Below are 23485 nucleotides of genomic sequence, written 5' to 3' on the forward strand. Positions count from 1 at the left end.
ACAATAGCCCTGTGTTGACGTGAAAGCAATCACCGGGCGGCAGGCCTTGTTAGCAATCTCAAACCTTGATACTGATATTGATATATGCAATCATACTTCACAGGCACCTCGCATGACCACGCGACATTCTCATCATCACCTCAACTTCCTTAAAGCGTCTTCTTTCTTTTTTTAAAGTAAAATAAAAGACTATTTTGATTCCTTGACCATGCATGGAATCGCTTGTTTGATTTCACTTATCAAAAATGGAAATGATCTGGAATGGCCGACGCGATGGTGGAAGTGGTGGTCAGGAGACGACGACGGTGCAAGCGGCGTGCACATGTGCAGAGAGCTCGATGACATGGGCGACGCACCCGAAGCTGCAACCATGGGGCGACGAGCTGCAATTGCTGTCGCCCCGTGTTGAGCGGCGACTTGTCCAGGGCATGAGCTGCAAACGAGATGGCGATGGCTAGGGATGCGAGTGGCGGTGGGCGGTGCCTCGATGACGAAGGTGATGCTGCAAGCACCGTGCTCGATGGTGTGATGGGGGGAGGGGGGGCGATATCAGAGGGAGGGGGAATGGCGAATCAAAGACAACACAACGAACGCGCGGAATGCGACTGCCCGAGGGCTAGGCCGGCCATCCAAAATAACAGTAATGTCATGTATAGTACATTAAGTAAGATGAAAATAACTGGATCCGAGACAAACCGAAATCATTAAATTCAAATTTAAAGTACACGGCCGATGAATCTCTATTTGCCAAGCCGGGAGCATCAAAAGAACCTTCTTTTCTTCTCTCACCTTCCTCCCCCTTGACCGAAGCCGCTTGGCCCACTCCAACCTCCCAAACCCTGCCATGGGAACCAAGAAGAAGACGAAGCCGAGCAGGGGCAGGAAGAAGGCGAAGACCAGCGCTGACCAGGCCCTGGCGCTCGACTACGTCCGCGCCTGGGCGCACCCCACGCCCCCTCCGGAACACTCGACGGCCGATGCCGCGGACGGCTTCCTGCCGCCCCATGCCGCGCGCATGGCCTCCGGCGGCGGAGCCAACGTGCTGTTTGAGCTTCACTCCCATTCCAACCATAGCGACGGGTTCCTTTCCCCCTCCGCTCTCGTCGAGCGCGCCCACCGCAACGGGGTTAGTCGGTCCCTATCCTCTCCTCTGCTTGCGCGGCAGGTGTTTGAGAAAATGCGTGCGAGGTTCGGCTAGCGTTTTCTGTCCTGTGCCGTGTAGGTTCTCCCTGGAAAATTATCCCATCTGCAAATCTTCCAGTGTTGAGCGAATACAAGCATTGTCTCCTGATCGTTCGCCACATGTATAGCATGCCTATTGGTTTGATTTTGGTTAGTAGAAGCCTCATAGGCTTGTATTGTTAACTTGTTTAAAATGCTGTACTGGAGCATCTTAGAGGAAAGTCTGTGTGTCCTCTCAAAGCTTTATTCGGCCTTCAATAATTGCGTTATTCCATCAAAGTTAAAAGACAAGACAAAGAAGATAATAGAAGAGATAATGCCTGCGGTATGGGCACACTGACACCACCAAAGTTAATTGAAGTGGTGATCTGCTGACTGCGTTAGGTAGTTCACAATGTGCATTATTGTCGTCTTTAACTTTTTATCTCTCAGAAAGCAGAAAACATCAATTGGTTTAATTCCATTTTTCTTCTTCTCATGGATCATTTCCGGGTGCAATATATCTTATTTCCACAATGTTTCTGTTACGGATGTCTGCCAGGTTTAGTGTTACTGTTATATGGTATCACACTTTTGATTGTTGAAAAATAAGAATGATTAAATTATAAATGCCGGTATGCAGGTGAAAGTTCTCGCCCTAACAGATCATGATACCATGGCTGGTATACCGGAAGCTATGTCTGCAGCTCATAAATGTGGCATAAGAATAATTCCTGGAGTAGAAATTAGTGCACTACATTCTCCACGGTAAGAGCCTTTTTTACTTTGCTTACAAAGGCATTTCTCATGTTCAAAGTGAAAATAAACAATACAGTGATATATTTTTAGAGAAAACATTACAATGCAACAAATCAGTCAGCATATTGCATAAATACCCTCGTCGTTTAGAACTATGATTGTCCAAAGTTGCAGCTACCTTGTTTCTGTATGGGAGGGTTTATTCATGTTACTTATCGCTCGGCAAAGCCATAAATCTAGAGCCTGAAATTGATAAATTTGCTCATGAGCTGGTGCACTTATTGCATAAAGAGGTATCATTTAAAGTGAAATATATGAGTTAAATCAGTTTTTATTAGCAGCCATTTGCTGTTTTATCTGGACAGAATGCTGATCCCAAGAATTGTCGTTTGTATAGATCAAAATTTATCACCTCTTAAATGATCCTTTTAGAAACACCTTGCTCCTTTCATGTATGTCATATTTATATTACTGATGATCATTGATCAAAAGTCAAAACATATTTGTCTGACGTGATATAAGTGATTTCTGTCAAAATAACGATACATTGGCCAGTATTTTATGCCGTTCACTGTACATATGTTGCCTTTTGCCCTTTGGGCCTTAACTTCCCCTGAAACTATTGTCTAAAAGGGAAATTCCTGGCGCTGGTGAACCTGTTCATATTCTTGCATACTATGGTATGTGTGGCCCATCAAGGTTTGATGAGTTGGACAGCATGCTCTTGAACATTAGAAACGGGCGATACCTACGCGCAAAGAATATTCTGGCAAAGCTAAACAGTTTGAAGATGCCAATAAAGTGGGAGCGTGTAACTAAGATTGCTGGTGAGGGAGTGGCACCTGGTCGACTCCATATTGCAAGGGCTTTGGTTGAAGCAGGTTATGTAGATAATGTCAGGCAAGCGTTTAATAAGTATCTTGGTGATGATGGCCCTGCATATGCCACGTAAGTCATACAAGTAATACTTCATTCCACTGAGCATGTCATGCTGAGAAAAATGCTTAGTGAACAACTGTGCGTGTATTTTCTGCAGAGGGAGTGAACCATTTACTGAAACTGTGGTGCAGATGATTAGCCGTACTGGAGGTATATCTGCATTAGCCCACCCATGGTCATTGAAGAATCCGGATGCCATCATTAGGTCCTTGAAAGGTGCTGGTCTTCATGCTATGGAGGTTTACAGAAGTGATGGGAAGGTTGATGGTACGTATGTCGCTTGCACAGTTGTAGTACATAAATAGGTGATTCGAAATAAAAGGAGATACTCCTATCACGTGCCAAATACTTATTTCGTTAGCATTAACTCTTCAGGGTTTAGTCAATTAGCTGAGAAGTATGGACTTCTGAAGCTTGGAGGTTCAGATTTTCATGGAAAAGGCACGAAAGACGAGACTGACGTTGGAGAAGTTAAGCTTGCTATTACAACTTTATCGTCCTTCTTGGAGATGGCTCGGCCTATCTGGTGTAGTGCAATGAAAGACATCTTACTGAAGTTTGCAGAGGAACCATCTGCTGCCAATCTAGGGAAGATACTTAAGTTTGGACAACTTTCAAATTCTGATGGCTTTGCACCAATTGATAGTGGTACAGATGTTGTTAATCTCTGCTTATCTTCATGGTTAAGTTATGATGATATGGAAGATATTGAGCTTGAGGAAGTACGATCAAAGCTTGTTTGCTACGCAGCAAAAACATAACATCAACTACATGACCATGTGTAACAATGTATTTTTCCCTATCCGGAATGTGCTCCTCAACATACCCACATTTTACTCTGTTCTTTTAACAGCCCATCAGAGCTTTTTTTTGTTTGTTAGCTGATGATGTTGCTGAAAGTAGAAAATATATTGAGTGGGTCATTAATATTTTAACAAGGAATTCCTACTCCTGGATGGTAATTAAGTACACTCAAATAGGCACCATGAGAGCATGCAAGTATGCAACTGTTTCTTTAACGAGCATATCACCTGTCTATAACCGCACGAATCAAGCACATATCAATTACTCTACTAGCGCAGTTTCATTTTCAAAATCATATTCATTGTGCATCTTCAGTATCTTATATTGCAGACATTTTGGAATGGGGACTATCCTGGTTATTTATGTAGTTCCAGTCAGTGTCTAACACACAAGTTCTCTTTGAGGAATTTGGCCTTTAATGTGCTTTTCAGTTAATACTTGTGACCATATGCTTTGCTAATAAATTCGTGGAACTTCACATAAGATTTCCTTACAACTGTAGTTTCTTTTAGTGAAATGAATTTGATTGGCCAAATAAGTTCCGTACAACTTAGCCTCTTATTCAACGTAATCTAAGGGGCAAGGTAGCTCTACAAATAACTCAAGTGTTGCTGTATGCAAATAGGTTCATGGAATCCAAGCTTTTATCATTATATAACATAATAAAGCTATCAGATAATGGATATTCATTTCTGCATGATGTATGCTCATTGGGCATAATTTAAATGACCGGCCATGAGCTTCATGTTTCCTGAGAAAAAAGACACTCTTAATCAAACCTTCCATAGCACACTAGCATAGCCTAGTGGTGGAAAGGGGCTGATGACCTCCCACCAACCCAGGATCAAGACATGGTAGTTGCAATTTGGGTCTGTTGCACCAATCAACAATTATACTGTAGGGGCCTCCTTTACAGTCATTCTATAAAAAAAATCAAACCTTCCATAATTACGTTGTTTTGTGAAGCTGAAAAATTGAACTGCAAAAACGTCTTATTTTAGATATAGAGGGAGTATGTGATTAATCATGTTTTTTTCAACTTTGAGTTTCTTACCCTCATTTTTCAGCTTCATGTTTGAAGAGTTTGGGATAGAAAGCCCTATACTGGAGGCGTAGGATGTAGAAAATCTTACACCCCTTGGGCCTTTAGCCTCGACCATAAATAAATGAAATTTTTTTTGATGTGATATAGTTTATGATAAGAAAAGATATGAGAAACGATCAAAATAAGCAACTACATACTTGCTCATACATATTAATTTTATTAGCTTTGACAAACCCAATCCTGAAGCATGATCCTTTTGTTTAGCCATGTTTAATTCATATGTATTTTTTTGAGTTGGCATACAGGAAGTATATAATAAGTTGAATAATACCATGAACGGGATTAAAAATAAGTGACCTTGCCTTCTTGGTTTGGTGTCGCTTTCCACCCTGCCTCCAAGCCAAGGCCGCCAACACTGTCACCCTGTTGTGGTGCTGCGTCAGTAAGTAATCTACAGCATAATGAATCATATTGTTATGTTGTCACACCTATTTCCTACTCGATCCTTTCGTCTCTATTTAATTTATATGACTTGTTTATGCCGCTGAGGCTCATGTCATCACCCATCACCAAATTTGTCACACTCTTTCCTGAAAGGGCATCAAGACCTAACGATTACGTGCTCCGCATGATTAGCATGTTGCCAAATCGGCTGTGATGCATCATTAGGCCTTAATCTTTGCCTCCTCCGGATGGCCACTAATCCATGTTGGCCTCTTTGCCCCACAACCACCAGTTCATATTAAAGCATTATCGTCTGCATGTAGTATTTTTTGACTTGCAGTTTAGAACATTATCTCCACCCATCTGATGTTTGCGCCCATGAGGTGAGGGTATGTTTATGCTGAGATGGGCCAACGGCACTCGGCTGGCAGGTGTTGCCTCTCCTTTCTGCTTTCGTTTTTTTGCGCTTGTTTTTTTCTCTGCCGGAGATGGTGGTCTTGGTCACGGCTGCTTTGTGTGCCTACTATACTACTAAGCTGGTCTAAGATCATGTGCATTGCCTGATGATGCCAGTGGAAAGCCGCCATTGATTAGCTGGAATCGACGCTGACGCTACGAGGCCGTGGATTTGTAGCTAGGGGCGGAACCATAGGCACCGAAATTGTTAATTTCCAGCTTGCTGAAATGGGTTTGAAAATATATATTTTGCGATAAGTATCAAATCTATTATTAAAGTTCATCAAAATACCATTACTGTCGCCAGAACGAGCCGCTCATGTGCTAGAACCGTATTAGACCCTTTCAATGACAGTGGGGAAGTTCATGTGTTCGTGCCCCTTAGAGCATCTCCAGCCGTTGGCCCCCCAGGAGGCGCCTGAAATCGCCTCCTGGGGGCGAGCCGGCGCAAAAAAAAGGCCTGGGGGCGAGTTGATCCCCAGTCGCCGGCCCCAGGGCCGCCCCCAGACGCGCATATTTAAAAAAAACATTCGGCGAATTCGTTTGAACACGGCTAAATTTCAGCCAAATTTGGCATATATTAAAATGTCCGGCGGTACATAGCAAATATAACTAAAACAGAAAGTCGTTGAACACCAAGTAGTCGCCGCCGCCGTCGTTGTCGGGCTTCTCCTTGACGCAGCCGTCCCTGGTGGATCCCTGACCGGCGTCCCCAATGCGGACCGGTGGCGGCGGCGCGTCGTCGTCGTCGCTGTCCTCGATGACGACGACTCCTCCTTCGTCACGGCCCCGGCGGCGTTGCTCGAACCGCGCCAGGGCAGCGCGCTGGCGCTCCCTCGCCATCTTCAGGGAGTCCTTGCGTGCCCATTCCAGGGCCGTGTCGTCGTCGAGCTCTGCGTCGCCATGCCCGTCTTCACGGCGGGGAGACCCGGCTCCGTCTTCACCGGCGCGAGCCCCGGCTCCGTCTTTAGCTTGATGAAGCGTGGAGGAGCCGACGAGAAGGCGCGCCGACCGCCCTCGTTGATGACGATGCCGGCGCTGCGCGTGCTCAGGCCAAGCGGCGTCTCCGCCGCGGGCTCGGCCTTGACGCCGAGCAGCGCCGGAGAGCCAGAGGAGTGGGAAGAGGAGTGGGAGGAGGACGACGAGGAGGAGCCGAACCGCCTGGGCATCCATTGCCCGTCGCGTCAGCGGTGAGACGGGGCGCCCGCCCTCGCCAGGGAAGGGTAGGCCAGCGGCGGGTTGTTGCCGCCCTCGAGCGTGCGGCCGGGGACGCCCCACCACAGGTGGCGCCCCTCGCTGTTCTTCATGCCGCCGCCCACCAGCGCCCCGTTGGTGGACGCCAGCCTCTGTTGCTGGCGGCGCTCGAAGTACGCCGCCCACACCGTGTGGTTGTCGGCGGCGTATTGGGGGAGGGCGCGCTGCTCCTCGGTGAGGGAGGCGCGCACGATCTCCACCTCGTCGGCGAAGTAGCGCGGGCACGCCACGGTGTCGGGCAACGGGGGAATGGGCACTCCCCCGTTGCTAGCCTCCACCCCGTCGGCCCGACGCGCATGTCCGGCGGCGCCGGGATGTTGGCCTGGAACAGGAGCCACGACTCCTGTTCGCGGAGCGAGCGGCGGTCGAAGCCGTTGGCCACCGCCTCGTCGCCGGGGTAACGCTCGGCCATCGGGAGAGGAGAGGGAGGGCTCGGCGGCGTACGTGCGGGAGAAGGAGAGGGAGGCTCGGCGGCGGCGCACGGGAGAGAGAAAGAGAGAGTTCGGCGGCTGGGGCTGGTGTGGCCAGAGGCGAGGGAGGCCACCGGCTTATATAGCCGCGTCGCGCCCGTGTGTACGCGTGTGAGGGAGGGGAGGCGTCGGCGCGTCGCCCCGTGACGCGCCGCCCGTGAGGAATCAATGTCAACGCTGACCGGCGGCAGCCTTGCCGTTGATTCTCCGCGAGAAACCGAGGCGTCGGGGGAAGACGAGGGCGGTGTCGCTGACGCGGCTGGCCCGCGGCTTTTTCGCGCCAAAACCGCTTTTCCCGGTGTCTCCGGGTGTCCCCCAGCGCGCCGGGTTCGGTCTGGGTCCGTCAACGCTGATTTCGGTTCAGGCCGGTGAAAATTGAGCTCCTGAAGACACGACTGGATCGTTTTTTCGACGCCGACATGAAAAAATCGTCTAACGAGATTTTCCTAAGAGCACAATTGGAGATGCTTTAAAGACCAGCATCCTAGAGCCACAATCGTCGCCATTACATGTATGTTTTGGGTTCGCCGTGCTCCGTTTTTCTTCTAGAATTCATGTTCCAACCGTGCGTTCCAAATATTCCAGCGCAGCGCCCAAATTTCTCGGCCCTGGGAGAACATAAAAACATACTCCCTTCATTTCTAAATACAAGTCTTTTTAAAGATTTTAATATACTACATTATAAAAAAGGTTTTCTCCACTTTGTATGTAAAGCAACTAACCGATACATCGAATGATAAGTGCTAAGACGAAAACAACACAGTCACATTCAAAAGAAAAGAAAAAGAAAATACGAGAGAAACAAATGCTAACAACGACGGATCGACAAAAGCGAAGAAGAAGCCTCGTGGCCGTTGTATCCACCGAAGATCGTCAACCAAGCTCCGAGCCATCAAAGCACCGATACCAATCAACACCTTCAAGAAGGGACGCGACGATGACGACACTGCTGCCAAGAGTTTCCCCCGATACGCTGTGAGGAGAGAGGAAAGGTAGATCCGACGCCCTTCAGGAAGGTCCGGCGGTACCCACAAGCGCCACCGCGTCGGTGTCGGCCAAGCCAACTGGGATTTCTCCCGATCGCAACCTCCACCTCAAGCACTCCAGAGCTCGCCACCAAACAGACCCTCACCCTGCGCCAACCCGGTCACGAAGCTTCCCACGCCGTCTCACCACGGTACCGTGAAGCATGGTCCGCACAAGGAAGAAGAGGAGCCGGGACTAGGGCAGCAGCATCGTCGGCACGCGGGAGGGCCATACCTCCACCATCGAAGACGGTAGCTAACCGGACGCAATAGCAGGAATATACCAGGCCCGTGGCCGCACAGGCCCCGTTGGGATCTCCGAGACCCGTAAAGTTGCCGCATTCGCGCTGCAGCCGGCACGCAGCCGCCCCTGTCCAAGCCGCTCCCCTACCTCCCCGCACAGAGAGCGGCCAAGTAGAAGCACCACCACGCGCACCGCCGGCCACCACCACCAGGTCGCCGGACCGCCATCGGCCGAACCGCACCACCGCCGCACGCCCGCGACGGAGAGGAACCAGCGCAGCCGCCAGCAGCCCGAAGCCGGACCCCAGCCGCCGCCCACGCCGCCTGCCGGGCGGATCCGGCCACCGCGGAGAGGCGCGCACCGTCGCGCAGCCGGCCACGCAACGCCAGGGGGCCGCGGTGCCCCGCGCCCGCACACGAAGGAGGAGCCCGCGCCGCCCCATCTCGCGCGGAGAAGGAGGAAGAAGACGCCCCGCCGCCGGCGGCGGTCGGGCTTTGCCCGGCCGCGCTCCTTGGCGGCGGCGAGGGAGGAGGGAGGAGGAGGGGAGGCCGACGGCGGGGAGATCTGGGCGCCCGCCCCGGCCGCCTCGCGGGTGGCGGCGCGGGGGGAAGGGTTTCGGGGGGATTAGGTAGGCTCACCGATTGTCCAATATGAACTACATATAGATGTATGTAGATATATTTTAAAGTGTAGATTCATTTATCTTGCTCCGCGTGTAGCTTATATTGAAATCTAAAGACTTATATTCAGAAAGGAGAGAGTAGATGTACTGCCACAGTTGATGATACTCTTTCCTGGAGGACACATGCACGCTTGGAGACAGAGATGAGATGATTGCAGGACAGGATCTCGTGGTTAGGCGCCCTAGGAGATCTCTTCCCCAAAAGCTCCAAGCGACCCGTTCTTATCCTGCGGACGCGAACGGCACACGTGGACATTCCCCCTTCCAGGCCAGGCGCCCCATCTGCGGCTCACGGCCAGCTTCCCCTTCCATTCCATCCCACCCCCGTCGCGATCGACAATTCTCGCAGCGGCCACAGACCACGCGTGCCTCCGCCTGCCGTCGCGTCAAGTCGCCTCGCCGCGACAGGAGCTCCCACGACCACTACGAAAGCCGCTTTCCCCACGGACGCATCCGCGGCCGCTGCTGTTCGCTTGCCCGAGGAGAGGGGGATCCCATCGCCCCGCACAGTGATCGGAGCGTACGAGCGATCTGGTTTTGGATCCGGTCGCCTTTATTTCTCTGGCCGTCGCTCGCCTTCCGGTGCGCATCGGCGTCGCCCATTTGTGGGTGCGTTTCGGCGTGAACGGACTGTAGCGGGCAGGTTTAGGTTAGGGGGGAATGAATAGTGACCCTATCGGGCCTTACCCTTGTGTTCCTCCCTTCGCGTCTCACTTTCAGCAGCAGCGAGCGTTTTGTTTCTTTCTGTTTCGTCGTATGCATGCCGTAGTTTGTTCTCCAGATTATGAGATGTGGCTTGACAGAGTAATTTGTGCCGGTATCGTTGGAAAATTATGGCAATATTTGCCACCGCAGCGCAACCGATATAACTGCTGGCCAGTGTATACTTCCTCCCAAACAAAAAGTGTCTTAACTTTGGTACAATTTTAGTACGTACAAAGCCAAATGGATGACTTGCTGAGAAATAAGTTTGGCAGAAAATAACAAATAAACCAAAACAAACATGTGCTACTCTGTTCGATCATACAAAATCAACGATAATTAATATGGATCGGAGGGAGTACAAGAACCCGTAACACATTAAAGTTGAAACAAAATTATTTGAAATCGGCATCCATGGCTTTGTGTTGTGAAACTCCAAACATGTATAAAGCTATGGACATAAAGATCTTGGAGAGCCAAATAAGCCATCCAATCAAAGGGATGCGACTATAAGACCATTTCACATACTAAAGACCAAGACACACTTATTCATGTATATATTCATGTTGTGCGCGTTGAGGATCTGCTAGACCGATTGGTGATCTCGGCTCGACATAGGGCGGCGGCTTGGTGAGGCCATTGGATTATATGGTGTGTGTTGGTGTGTGGTCAGGCTGCATCATCAAGCTAGTAGGTGTAGCGACATTGTTCGCCAAAAAGCTGACTTTAAGTTGACCCACGTATTTGTTTTTATCAGACTGTTGAATAATATAATAAAGATGATTGTGTGCATTGCTCGATACAGAGGCAGGGGTTACCCTCTTTAGGGCAACTCCAACGCGTCGATGCATGGGTCGAGGCGGATGAAAAGGCCGGCCTAACGCACCGACGCAAACCCAAATCTCGTAAGCTTGTTGTCTATGTGGACACATTTTCGGCCCAAATTTGCGTCCACACGGACACGAGACGAACGCGTTGCACATCCGCTCAATGTCCGCCTCGAGCCCGCGTGTCAGCCGCCCAACTACCCCACACAATCGTAGTCAATGCCGCCACCTAACTCGGGCCCGCATGGCAGCAACCGGAAGTGTCCGGAGTCCACTCTTAAATGGCAAGTATGTGTGAGTGCGTGCGTGTGTGTGTGGGGGGGGAGGGGGTCATCCATTCACCTTCCACTTACGTCCACATCTAGGCACACTTGCTCCCTCACCGGCGACACAAAACCCTAGCTATGGCGGGCTTCTTTGGCAAAGGAAAAGGCAAGGCCAAGCAGGACCAGCCCGGCTTGTCGCGTGGACCGGCAAGGTGGGCGTAGGTGCCAACAGTGGGGAGGGCTCGCCGGCTACGGGATAGCTTGTACATCCCGGTGCACCGCGCGTGGTACCACTGGGAATACCGTGTCCCACTGTCGTGGCACGGCGTGAACCTCCTCCACGGCTGGCATCTCAACCACCCCCGCATTTGGGTGCCGGCTGTGACACAGTCTGCACGAGCGCGTGCAAAGTGTTGGGGAACGTAGCAGAAATTCAAAAATTTCCTACGTGTCACCAAGATCTATCTATGGAGAAATCAGCAACGAGGGGAAGGAGAGTGCATCTACATACCCTTGTAGATCGCTAAGCGGAAGCGTTCAAGAGAACGGGGTTGAAGGAGTCGTACTCGTCGTGATCCAAATCACCGGAGATCCTAGTGCCGAACGGACGGCACCTCCGTGTTCAACACACGTACAACCCGGTGACGTCTCCCATGCCTTGATCCAGCAAGGAGAGAGGGAGAGGTTGAGGAAGACTCCATCCAGCAGCAGCACAACGGCGTGGTGGTGGTGGAGGAGCGTGGTACTCCAGCAGGGCTTCGCCAAGCACCGCAAGAGACGAGGAGAAAGAGAGGTAGGGCTGCGCCAACTAGAGGAGAGGAACTCGTGTGTAATGGGCAGCATAAACCTCAAGTATATATAGGGGGAGGGGAGGGGCTGCGCCCCCACCTAGGGTTCCCTCCCTAGGGGTGGCGGCAGCCCCTAGATCCCATCTAGGGGGCGGCCAAGGGGAGGGGAGAGAGGGAGGCGCACCAGGATGGGCCCTAAGGCCCATCTGCCCTTAGGGTTTGCCCCCTTTCCACCCCTTAGGCGCCTTGGGCCCTTGTGGGGGGGCGCACCAGCCCACCTGGGGCTGGTCCCCTCCCACACTTGGCCCATGGAGCCCTTCGGGGCTTGTGGCCCCACTTGGTGGACCCCCGGGACCCTCCCGGTGGTCCCGGTACGTTACCGATAAAACCCGAAACTTTTTCGGTGACCAAAACAGGACTTTCTATATTTAAATCTTTACCTCCGGACCATTCCGGAACTCCTCCTGACGTCCGGGATCTCATCCGGAACTCCGAACAACATTCGGTAACCACATACAAACTTCCTTTATAACCCTAGTGTCATCGAACCTTAAGTGTGTAGACCCTACGGGTTCGGGAACCATGCAGACATGACCGAGACGTCCTCCGGTCAATAACCAACAGCGGGATCTGGATACCCATGTTGGTTCCCACATGTTCCATGATGATCTCATCGGATGAACCACGATGTCGAGGATTCGATCAATCCCGTATACAATTCCCTTTGTCTATCGGTACGATACTTGCCCGAGATTCGATCGTCGGTATCCCGATACCTTGTTCAATCTCGTTACCGGCAAGTCTCTTTACTCGTTCCGTAACACATCATCCTGTGATCAACTCCTTGGTCACATTGTGCACATTATGATGATGTCCTACCGAGTGGGCCCAGAGATACCTCTCCGTCACACGGAGTGACAAATCCCAGTCTCGATTCGTGCCAACCCAACAGACACTTTCAGAGATACCTGTAGTGCCCCTTTATAGCCACCCAGTTACGTTGTGACGTTTGGCACACCCAAAGCACTCCTACGGTATCCGGGAGTTGCACAATCTCATGGTCTAAGGAAATGATACTTGACATTAGAAAAGCTTTAGCAAACGAACTACACGATCTTGTGCTAGGCTTAGGATTGGGTCTTGTCCATCACATCATTCTCCTAATGATGTGATCCCGTTTTCAACGACATCCAATGTCCATGGTCAGGAAACCGTAACCCTCTATTGATCAACGAGCTAGTCAACTAGAGGCTTACTAGGGACATGGTGTTGTCTATGTATCCACACATGTATCTGAGTTTCCTATCAATACAATTCTAGCATGGATAATAAACGATTATCATGAACAAGGAAATATAATAATAACCAATTTATTATTGCCTCTAGGGCATATTTCCAACAGTCTCCCACTTGCACTAGAGTTAATAATCTAGTTCACATCGATATGTGATTAACACTCAAGGTCACATCCCCATGTGACTAACACCCAAAGAGTTCTGGGTTTGATCATGTTATGCTTGTGAGAGAGGTTTCGGTCAACGGATCTGCATCATTCAGATCCGTATGTACTTCGCAAATTTCTATGTCATCTTCTAGATGCAACTACCACGTTCTATTTGGAGCTATTCCAAATAACTGTTCTACTATACGAATCCAGTTTACTACTCAGAATAATCTGGATTAGTGTCGAAGTTTGCATCGGCGTAACCCTTTACGATGAACTCTTTTACCACCTCCATAATCGAGAAAATTCCTTAGTCCACTAGTTACTAAGGATAACTTTGACCGCTGTCCTCTGATCCATTCTTGGATCACTCTTGTACCCCTTGACTGACTCATGGCAAGGCACACTTCAGGTGCGGTACACAGCATAGCATACTGTAGAGAGCCTATGACAAAAGCATAGGGGACGACCTTCGTCCTTCCTCTTTCTTCTGCCGTGGTCGAGCTTTAAGTCTTAACTTCATACCTTACAGCTCAGGTAAGAACTCCTTCTTTGACTGATCCATCTTGAATACCTTCAAGATCATGTCAAGGTATGTGCTCATTTGAAAGTACCATTAAGCGTATTGATCTATCCTTATAGATCTTGATGCTCAATGTTCAAGTAGCTTAATCCAGGCTTTCCATTGAAAAACACTTTTCAAATAACTCTGCATACTTTCCAGAAATTCTACATCATTTCCGATCAACAATATGTTAACAACATATACTCATCAGAAATTCTATAGTGCTCCCACTCACTTCTTTGGAAATACAAGTTTCTCATAAACTTTGTGTACACCCAAAATCTTTGATAATCTCATCAAAGCATACATTCCAACTCCGAGATGCTTACTCCAGTCCTTAGAAGGATTGCTGGAGCTTTGCATACTTATTAGCATCTTTCAGGATTGACAAAAACCTTCCGGTTGTATCACATACAACCTTTCCTCAAGAAAATCGTCGAGGAAACAATGTTTTTTGCATCTTGTCTGCAAGATTTCATAAATAATGCAGTAATTGCTAATATAATTTCAACAAACTCTTAGCATCGCTACGAGCGAGAAAGTCTCACCGTAGTCAACTCCTTGAACTTGTCGGGAAACATCTTAACGACAAGTCGAGCTTTCTTAATGGTGACATTTACCATCATTGTCCGTCTTCCTTTTAAAATCCATAGGTACCTAACAGCCTTACGACCATCAAGTAGTTCTTCCAAAGTCTACACTTTGTTTTCATATATGGATCCTCTCTCGAATTATATGGCCTCAAGCCATTTTGGAATCCAGGCCCACCATCGCTTCTCCATAGCTCGTAGGTTCATTGTTGTCTAGCAACATGACTTCCAAGACAGGATTACGTACCACTCTGAAGTAGTACGCATCCTTGTCATCCTACGAGGTTTGGTAGTGACTTGATCTGAAGTTTCATGATCACTATCATAAGCTTCCACTTCAATTGGTGTAGGTGCCACAGGAACAACTTCCTGTGCCCTTCCACACACTAGTTGAAGAGACGGTTCAATAACCTCATCAAGTCTCCACCATCCTCCCACTCAATTCTTTCGAGAAAAACTTTTCCTCGAGAAAGGACCCGATTCTAGAAACAGTCCCTTATTGCTTTCGAATCTGAGACAGGAAGTATACCCAACTGTTTTGGGTGTCCTATGAAGATGCATTTATCCGCTTTGGGTTCGAGCTTATCAGCCTGAAACTTTTTCACATAAGCGTCGTAGCCCCAAACTTTTAAGAAATGACAGCTTAGGTTTCTCTAAACCATAGTTCATACGGTGTCATCTCATCGGAATTACGTGGTGCCCTATTTAAAGTGAATGTGGTTGTCTCTAATGCCTAACCCATAAATTATTGTGGTAATTCGATAAGAGACATCATGGTATGCATTATATCCAATAGGGTGCAGTTATGATGTTCGGACACACCATCACACTATGGTGTTCCAGGCTGTATTAGTTGTGAAACAATTTCCACAATGTCTTAATTCTGTGCCAAACTCGTAATTCAGATATTCATCTCTATGATCATATCATAGACATTTTATCCTCTTGTCACGACGATGTTCAACTTCACTCTGAAATTACTTGAACCTTTCAATAATTCAAACTCGTGATTCATCAATTAAATATACTCAACATCTACTCAAATCATCTGTGAAGTAAGAACATAACGATATCCACTACACGCCTCAGCACTCATTGGACTGCACACATCAAAATGTGTTACTTCCAACGAGTTGCTATCTTGTTCCGTCTTACTAAAAACGAGGCTCTTCAGTCATCTTGCCCATGTGGTAAGATTTGCATAACTCAAGTGATTCAAAATCAAGTGAGTCCAAACGATCCATCTGCATGGAGTTTCTTCATGCATATACACCAATAGACATGGTTCGCATGTCTCAAACTTTTTAAAAATGAGTGAGTCCAAAGATCCATCAACATGGAGCTTCTTCATGCGTTTTATACCGATATGACTTCCGTGGCAGTGCCACAAGTAGGTGGTACTATCATTACTATCTTATATCTTTTGGCATGAACATGTGTATCACTACGATCGAGATTCAATAAACCATTCATTTTAGGTGTAAGACCATTGAAGGTATTATTCAAATAAACGGAGTAACCATTATTCTCCTTAAATGAATAACCGTATTGCGATAGACATAATCCAATCATGTCTATGCTCAACGCAAACACAAAATAGCAATTATTCAGGTTTTAATACCAATCTCGATGGTAGAGGGAGCGTACGATATTTGATCAACCTTGGAAATACTTCCAACACATATCGTCATCTCACCTTTTAGCTAGTCTCCGTTTATTCCGTAGTCTTTTGTTTCGAGTTACTAACACTTAGCAACCGAACCGGTATCTAATGCCCTGGTGCTACTAGGAGTACTAGTAAAGTACACATTATAATGCATATCCAATATACTTCTGTCGACCTTGCCAGCCTTCTCATCTACCAAGTATCTAGGGTGGTTCCGCTTCATTGACTGTTCCCCTTATTACAGAAGCACTTAGTCTCGGGCTTGGGTTCAACTTTGGGTTTCTTCACTAGAGCAGCAGCTGAATTGCCGTTTCATGAAGTATCCCTTCTTGCCCTTGCCCTTCTTGAAACTAGTGGTTTCACCAACCATCAACAATTGATGCTCCTTCTTGATTTCTACTTTTGTGGTGTCAAACATCACGAATATCTCAAGGATCATCATATATGTCCCTGATATATTATAGTTCATCACGAAGCTCTAGCAGCTTGGTGGTAATGACTTCGGAGAAACATCACTATCTCATCTGGAAGATCAACTCCCACTCGATTCAAATGATTGTTGTACTCAGACAATCTGAGCACAAGCTTAACAATTGAGCTTTTTTCCCTTAGTTATGCAGGCTAAGAAAATCGTCGGAGGTCTTATACCTCTTGACGTGGGCACGAGCCTGAAATCCCAATTTCAGCCCTCGAAACATCTCATATGTTTCGCGACGTTTCAAAAACGTCTTCGGTGCCTCAACTCTAAACCGTTTAACTGAACTATCACGTAGTTATCAAAATGTGTATGTCAGACGTTCTCAACATCGACAGACGACGTTCGAGGTTCAGCACACTGAGCGGTGCATTAAGGACATAAGCCTTCTATGAAGCAATGAGGACAATCCTCAGTTTACGGACCTAGTCCGCATAATTGCTACTATCAACTTTCAACTAAATTTTCTCTAGGAACATATCTTAAACAATAGAACTGAAGTGCGAGCTATGACATAATTTGCGAAGACCTTTTGACTATGTTCAGGATAACTAAGTTCATCTTATGAACTCCCACTCAGATAGACATCCCTCCAGTCATCTAAGTGATTACATGATCCGAGTCAACTAGGGCGCGTCCGATCATCACGTGAGACGGACTAGTCAACATTGGTGAACATCTTCATGTTGATCGTATCTACCATACGACTCATGCTCGACCTTTCGGTCTCTTGTGTTCCGAGGCCATGTCTGTACATGCTAGGCTCGTCAAGTTAACCTAAGTGTTTCGCATGTGTTCCGAGGCCATGTCTGTACATGCTAGGCTCGTGAACACCCATTGTATTCGAACGTAAGAATCTATCACACCCGATCATCACGTGGTGCTTCGAAACGACGAACTTTTGCAACGGTGCACAGTTAGGGAGAACACTTTCTTGAAATTTTTAAAGAGGGATCATCTTATTTACTACTGTCGTTCTAAGCAAATAAGATGCAAAAACATGATAAACATCACATGCAATCAAAATAATAGTGACATGATATGGCCAATATCATATAGCTCCTTTGATCTCCATCTTGGGGCTCCATGATCATCTTGTCACCGGCATGACACCATGATCTCCATCATCATGATCTCCATCATCGTGTCTTCATGAAGTTGTCTCGCCAACGATTACTTCTACTACTACAGCTAACGGTTAGCAATAAAGTAAAGTAATTACATGACGTTTATGTTGACACGCATGTCATAAATAAATTAAGACAACTCCTATGGCTCCTGCCGGTTGTCATACTCATCGACATGCAAGTCGTGATTCCTATTACAAGAACATGATCAATCTCATACATCACATATCATTCATCACATTCTTCTTGGCCATATCACATCACATAGCATACCCTGCAAAAACAAGTTAGACGTCCTCTAATTGTTGTTTACCCTTCACAAGGACCCTTTTCATCGAATCCGATCCGACTAAAGTGGGAGAGACAGACACCCGCCAGCCACCTTATGCAACTAGTGCATGTCAGTCGGTGGAACCGGTCTCACGTAAGCGTACGTGTAAGGTTGGTCCGGGCCGCTTCATCCCACAATGCCGCCGAATCAAGATTGGACTAGTAACGGTAGGCATATTGAACAAAATCAACGCCCACAACTACTTTGTGTTCTACTCGTGCATAGAATCTACGCAATAGACCTAGCTCATGATGCCACTGTTGGGGAACGTAGCAGAAATTCAAAATTTTCCTACGTGTCACCAAGATCTATCTATGGAGAAACCAGCAACGAGGGGAAGGAGAGTGCATCTACATACCCTTGTAGATCGCTAAGCGGAAGCGTTCAAGAGAACGGGGTTGAAGGAGTCGTACTCGTCGTGATCCAAATCACCGGAGATCCTAGTGCCGAACGGACGGCACCTCCGCATTCAACACACGTACAGCCCGGTGACGTCTCCCATGCCTTGATCCAGCAAGGAGAGAGGGAGAGGTTGAGGAAGACTCCATCCAGCAGCAGCACAACGGCGTGGTGGTGGTGGAGGAGCGTGGTACTCTAGCAGAGCTTCGCCAAGCACCGCAAGAGACGAGGAGAAAGAGAGGTAGGGCTGCGCCAACTAAAGGAGAGGAACTCATGTGTAATGGGCAGCCCAAACCTCAAGTATATATAGGGGGAGGGGAGGGGCTGCGCCCCCACCTAGGGTTCCCTCCCTAGGGGTGGCGGCAGCCCCTAGATCCCATCTAGGGGGCGGCCAAGGGGAGGGGAGAGAGGGAGGCGCACCAGGATGGGCCCTAAGGCCCATCTGCCCTTAGGGTTTGCCCCCTTTCCACCCCTTAGGCGCCTTGGGCCCTTGTGGGGGGGCGCACCAGCCCACCTGGGGCTGGTCCCCTCCCACACTTGGCCCATGCAGCCCTCCGGGGCTTGTGGCCCCACTTGGTGGACCCCCGGGACCCTTCCGGTGGTCCCGGTACGTTACCGATAAAACCCAAAACTTTTCCGGTGACCAAAACAGGACTTCCTATATTTAAATCTTTACCTCCGGACCATTCCGAAACTCCTCGTGACGTCCGGGATCTCATCCGGGACTCCGAACAACATTCGGTAACCACATACAAACTTCCTTTATAACCCTAGCATCATTGAACCTTAAGTGTGTAGACCCTACGGGTTCGGGAACCATGCAGACATGACCGAGACGTCATCCGGTCAATAACCAACAGCGGGATCTGGATACCCATGTTGGTTCCCACATGTTCCACGATGATCTCATCGGATGAACCACGATGTTGAGGATTCGATCAATCCCGTATACAATTCCCTTTGTCTATCAGTACGATACTTGCCCGAGATTCGATCGTCGGTATCCCGATACCTTGTTCAATCTCGTTACCGGCAAGTCTCTTTACTCGTTCCGTAACACATCATCCCGTGATCAAATCCTTGGTCACATTGTGCACATTATGATGATGTCCTACCGAGTGGGCCCAGAGATACCTCTCCGTCACACGGAGTGACAAATCCCAGTCTCGATTCATGCCAACCCAACAGACACTTTCGAAGATACCTGTAGTGCACCTTTATAGCCACCCAGTTATGTTGTGACGTTTGGCACACCCAAAGCACTCCTACGGTATCCGGAAGTTGCACAATCTCATGGTCTAAGGAAATGATACTTGACATTAGAAAAGTTTTAGCAAACGAACTACACGATCTTGTGCTAGGCTTAGGATTGGGTCTTGTCCATCACATCATTCTCCTAATGATGTGATCCCGTTTTCAACGACATCCAATGTCCATGGTCAGGAAACCGTAACCATCTATTGATCAACGAGCTAGTCAAGTAGAGGCTTACTAGGGACATGGTGTTGTCTATGTATCCACACATGTATCTGAGTTTCCTATCAATACAATTCTAGCATGGATAATAAACGATTATCATGAACAAGAAAATATAATAATAACCAATTTATTATTGCCTCTAGGGCATATTTCCAACACAAAGGAGATCTGCAAGCGGCGTGCCCAGCTCACGCTGGCACAGTGTCGTGACCCGGCATACACAGAGGACTCCCCGAACTAGGACGTGTGGTTCACCAGCAAGCACGACGCGCACCGCCACGACGCCATCCAGATCGATGTCGGCTTCGCACCGCCGCCCCTGGTGGTGGGGCGGGAGGATGAGGAGGCTGAGCTGGCGTACCTCGCCGCACTGGAGGAGACATACCAACACGCCCTCGAAGAGTCCCGGAGCTGTCAGGGGGGGGGGGGAGGGGGGCCGTGTCTACCCTCCACCACCGCCGCCTCTCCCGAAGCAGCCCGAGCCTACGCCGGCACCCCCCCCCCCCCCCGAGAGCCGTGTTGCTGGTCGTGACGCCGGAGCAGGAGGCGGCCTACCTCCCACAGTGGAGGGCCCGCTAGCTGGTGGAGAAGCGGGACGACGGCAACCGGCGCATGCAGTTAGAGCGGGAGGAGGAGCAGTGACAGCGGTGGGCACGAGAGGTGGGTCGGTTTGCGAAAAAAAAACATGTTGTGTGCCTGTATAGGCTTTCAATCTTCTTAGTAAATTTTTTTTTGAAACAAATAGGAGTAGGTCTGATCTCCGTGGCGAAAATTACACTCTCGTGTCTCTGCCGTATACAGTACATAGGATATCACTGTCTGTATGTCCTTGTTTCTGGAAGAGTAAGGAACATCTTTCTGGAAGGAAAAAGAAGACCATTGTTTGCCCACATTTTCAATGGTACTGTAGGATAGTTCGCCACAAATTGCCCGTGTGTACCATCGCTCATAAACAATGACATTGTCACCAAATCAAAGCGATGTACGGGCGGCCCTTGCATCGCCATCGTATCGTTACATCGACACCACTATTACCACCCCTCGATGTTGTATCGCCATACAATAGTACGTACAAAATTGGAAATGTACCATTTATAAGACAAACTACTGTGTATAGACGTGCAATCTACGCTAGGCGGCCTTGCAATCCCAGGAGGAAAAAACAAATCCGTGAGTGCTCGGAGACCGTAGAAACCAGGCTGCCGCGTAGGTCAGTCACTCGACGACAGTCAAGTGACAGCTAGATCTGGACTTTACCAGGTCAAAATCACCCCTCGCCCAATACCAAGCCGCCAGGTGCCCGTCGTGTCACCGCCACCTGCCCGGCGACGCCCGTCCGGTCGTGGAGGCGCCCCGACAGGTGGCAGTAGGAGATCGCCGCGTACACGAGGCGCCTCCTCATTGGCCTCGCCCTGCTTCCGGCGCGCTTATAAAAGAGCCCGGCAATGGCTGCTCTTGCCCACCAAATCAAGCGCTTCCTCCGCCGCTGCCCAACAGTCGCACCCGGCTCCAATTCATTCTCTTGGCAAATCGTCCAGTTCATCCCAAATTACCAGCTCTCATCCGCTTCTCTTCCTCCAAATCGTCGGCGTTTCTTGATCGACGAGGGCATGGCGACGACGGTGGACTGGCGCAGCTATAGGCCCGATCTTCCGGCGGCGATGTACCACATGGTGGACGGCAGAGACCAGGTAATGCACGCGTTCGCTCCGCCGACGGCGCAGGGCGCGGCGCCGACCATCTCCTTCTCCTTCCCCTGCCCCGGCGCGGAGCAGAGCGCCGGCCTGCTTCGTGGCGCCAGCTACCTCACTCCCGCGCAAATCCTCCAGCTCCAGTCGCAGCTCCACCACGTGCGCCGGGCGCCGGGCGCGGCCATGGCAGTGGCGGGGCAGCCCATGAAGCGGCACGGCGTTGCGGCGCTCCCGGCGCGGCCGGCGGCCAAGCTGTACCGCGGCGTGCGGCAGCGGCATTGGGGGAAGTGGGTCGCCGAGATCCGCCTGCCCCGCAACCGCACCCGCCTCTGGCTCGGCACCTTCGACACCGCCGACGAGGCCGCGCTGGCCTACGACGCCGCCGCCTTCCGGCTCCGCGGCGAGTCCGCCAGGCTCAACTTCCCCGAGCTCAGGCGCGGCGGCGAGCACCACGGCCCGCCGCTCGACGCCGCGATCGACGCCAAGCTCCGGTCCATCTGCCACGGGGAGGACCTGCCGCAGAGCCAGAGCAATGCGACGCCGGCGCCGACGCCGACCCTGACGCCGAGCTCTTTCCCGGACGTCAAGAGCGAGCCAGGCTGCTCCGTCTCAGAGAGCTCGTCGTCGGCCGACGGCGAGGTGTCCTCGTGCTCCGACGTCGTCCCGGAGATGCAGCTTCTTGATTTCTCGGAGGCTCCATGGGACGAGTCCCTGCTGCGCAAGTACCCGTCGCTCGAGATCGACTGGGACGCGATCCTTTCTTGAACCGAGTTCATGCCCGATCCACAGCTCGTTCAAAGTGATTGCTTCTGCTTTCGTTAGGCTCTTAGATAGGTTATTATGGGTTTGATCAAGTATTCTTGTGTAACATCAACCCCTGCTCTGCTTGGTTTTTGAATGGCATTGCCAGGAAGGAGGTTTTATGTAGAAATTTTAAGTATGTCATGTAGTTTGTGATTCAATAAAGATACACTTTGGTATACTTGAAATTGCTATTGGCATGCGTTTTGTACTGCAGTACTTTTTTATATTGTTCAGAATAGCATAACAGAGATGAGATGAAAGTTCTAATATAGGATGAGTTCTACAGTTGAATGGAACATGAATTAGTATAAAAGTTGCAAATTTGTTCCTAAATGCATCAACTAACCTCAGGACTATGAAGTAAAAAAAAATCCCTTGATAGAAACTTGAAGATTTTGATGTTCTTGCACGAATTTGACTTTCAGAGACGACACTGCATGAGCCGGTTTCCACATAAATCACCCTTGCACAAATCTCTCTCAGTCTAGAGTCTTGGGGTTTGATACTTGTGGTGTCAAAAATAATTTTAATTTAGACAACATTCCACTAATTTCAAATTCATATGATGTGTACACATTGCTATATTGCCGTTAATTTTAGCATTAAGATTATGAATGCAATTTTCCTTTTTGGTAGGGATGTGTTTGCAAGGACCTGTGATAATTAAGCCTTTAGAGAACAATAAGGGACTTGACAAACAGTTTGAACATGGCTTGGGAGATGTTGGAATTCTTGCTGGTTCGGCATTGCCGCTCTTGGTTCAGGCCAGGTAGGTTTAGCTATGATGTATCCCCTGTTCGGGTCGATCATCCCTTGTCTCTCTGCTTCGGGCGTCATGTTTGGCGGAGAGGAAGAAGCAACAAACTCACTTCATACTAGCATCAAAAGACAAGAAGACAGTGATCTGGTAGTGTCCTATGTTTAAAGCTGAACATGAACGGGCGCTATCGGGTCTCATTAGTACGCCTGCCTGCTTTAGTGTCATGCATTTTGTAGGTAAGATTATTTTTAGCATCAAGATTTTGAATAGAATTTTCTTTTTATGTAA

General features: G+C 49.1%; 1 protein-coding gene and 1 pseudogene across 1 annotated transcript; both read left to right on the forward strand.

Annotated features, from left to right (window-relative positions):
• The first annotated feature begins 760 nt into the window (after positions 1-760).
• On the forward strand, positions 761-3731 carry LOC125552659 (Polymerase/histidinol phosphatase-like protein). The gene is made up of 5 exons (XM_048716289.2): positions 761-1126; positions 1805-1929; positions 2554-2868; positions 2957-3126; positions 3235-3731. The coding sequence occupies exons 1-5, from the start codon at positions 845-847 to the stop codon at positions 3618-3620; spliced, it is 1278 nt and encodes a 425-aa protein (XP_048572246.1). The 5' UTR covers positions 761-844; the 3' UTR covers positions 3621-3731.
• A 17657-nt stretch (positions 3732-21388) lies between these two features.
• Positions 21389-22615, forward strand: LOC125554132 (ethylene-responsive transcription factor ERF060 pseudogene; annotated as a pseudogene).
• The last annotated feature ends 870 nt before the right edge of the window (positions 22616-23485 follow it).

The sequence above is a fragment of the Triticum urartu genome, chromosome 4A (assembly GCF_056163025.1).
Source record: "Triticum urartu cultivar PI428250 chromosome 4A, HENAU_Tu73, whole genome shotgun sequence".
NCBI lineage: Eukaryota > Viridiplantae > Streptophyta > Magnoliopsida > Poales > Poaceae > Triticum > Triticum urartu.

What these genes read in the sequence shown, in the direction of transcription:
- LOC125552659 (XM_048716289.2), top strand. Translation starts at nt 845, where the DNA reads ATGGGAACCAAGAAGAAGACGAAGCCGAGCAGGGGCAGGAAGAAGGCG. An exon ending in AGTGCACTACATTCTCCACG is followed by an intron (nt 1,930 to 2,553) that starts GTAAGAGCCTTT and finishes ATTGTCTAAAAG; the next exon opens with GGAAATTCCTGGCGCTGGTG. An exon ending in GATGGCCCTGCATATGCCAC is followed by an intron (nt 2,869 to 2,956) that starts GTAAGTCATACA and finishes TATTTTCTGCAG; the next exon opens with AGGGAGTGAACCATTTACTG.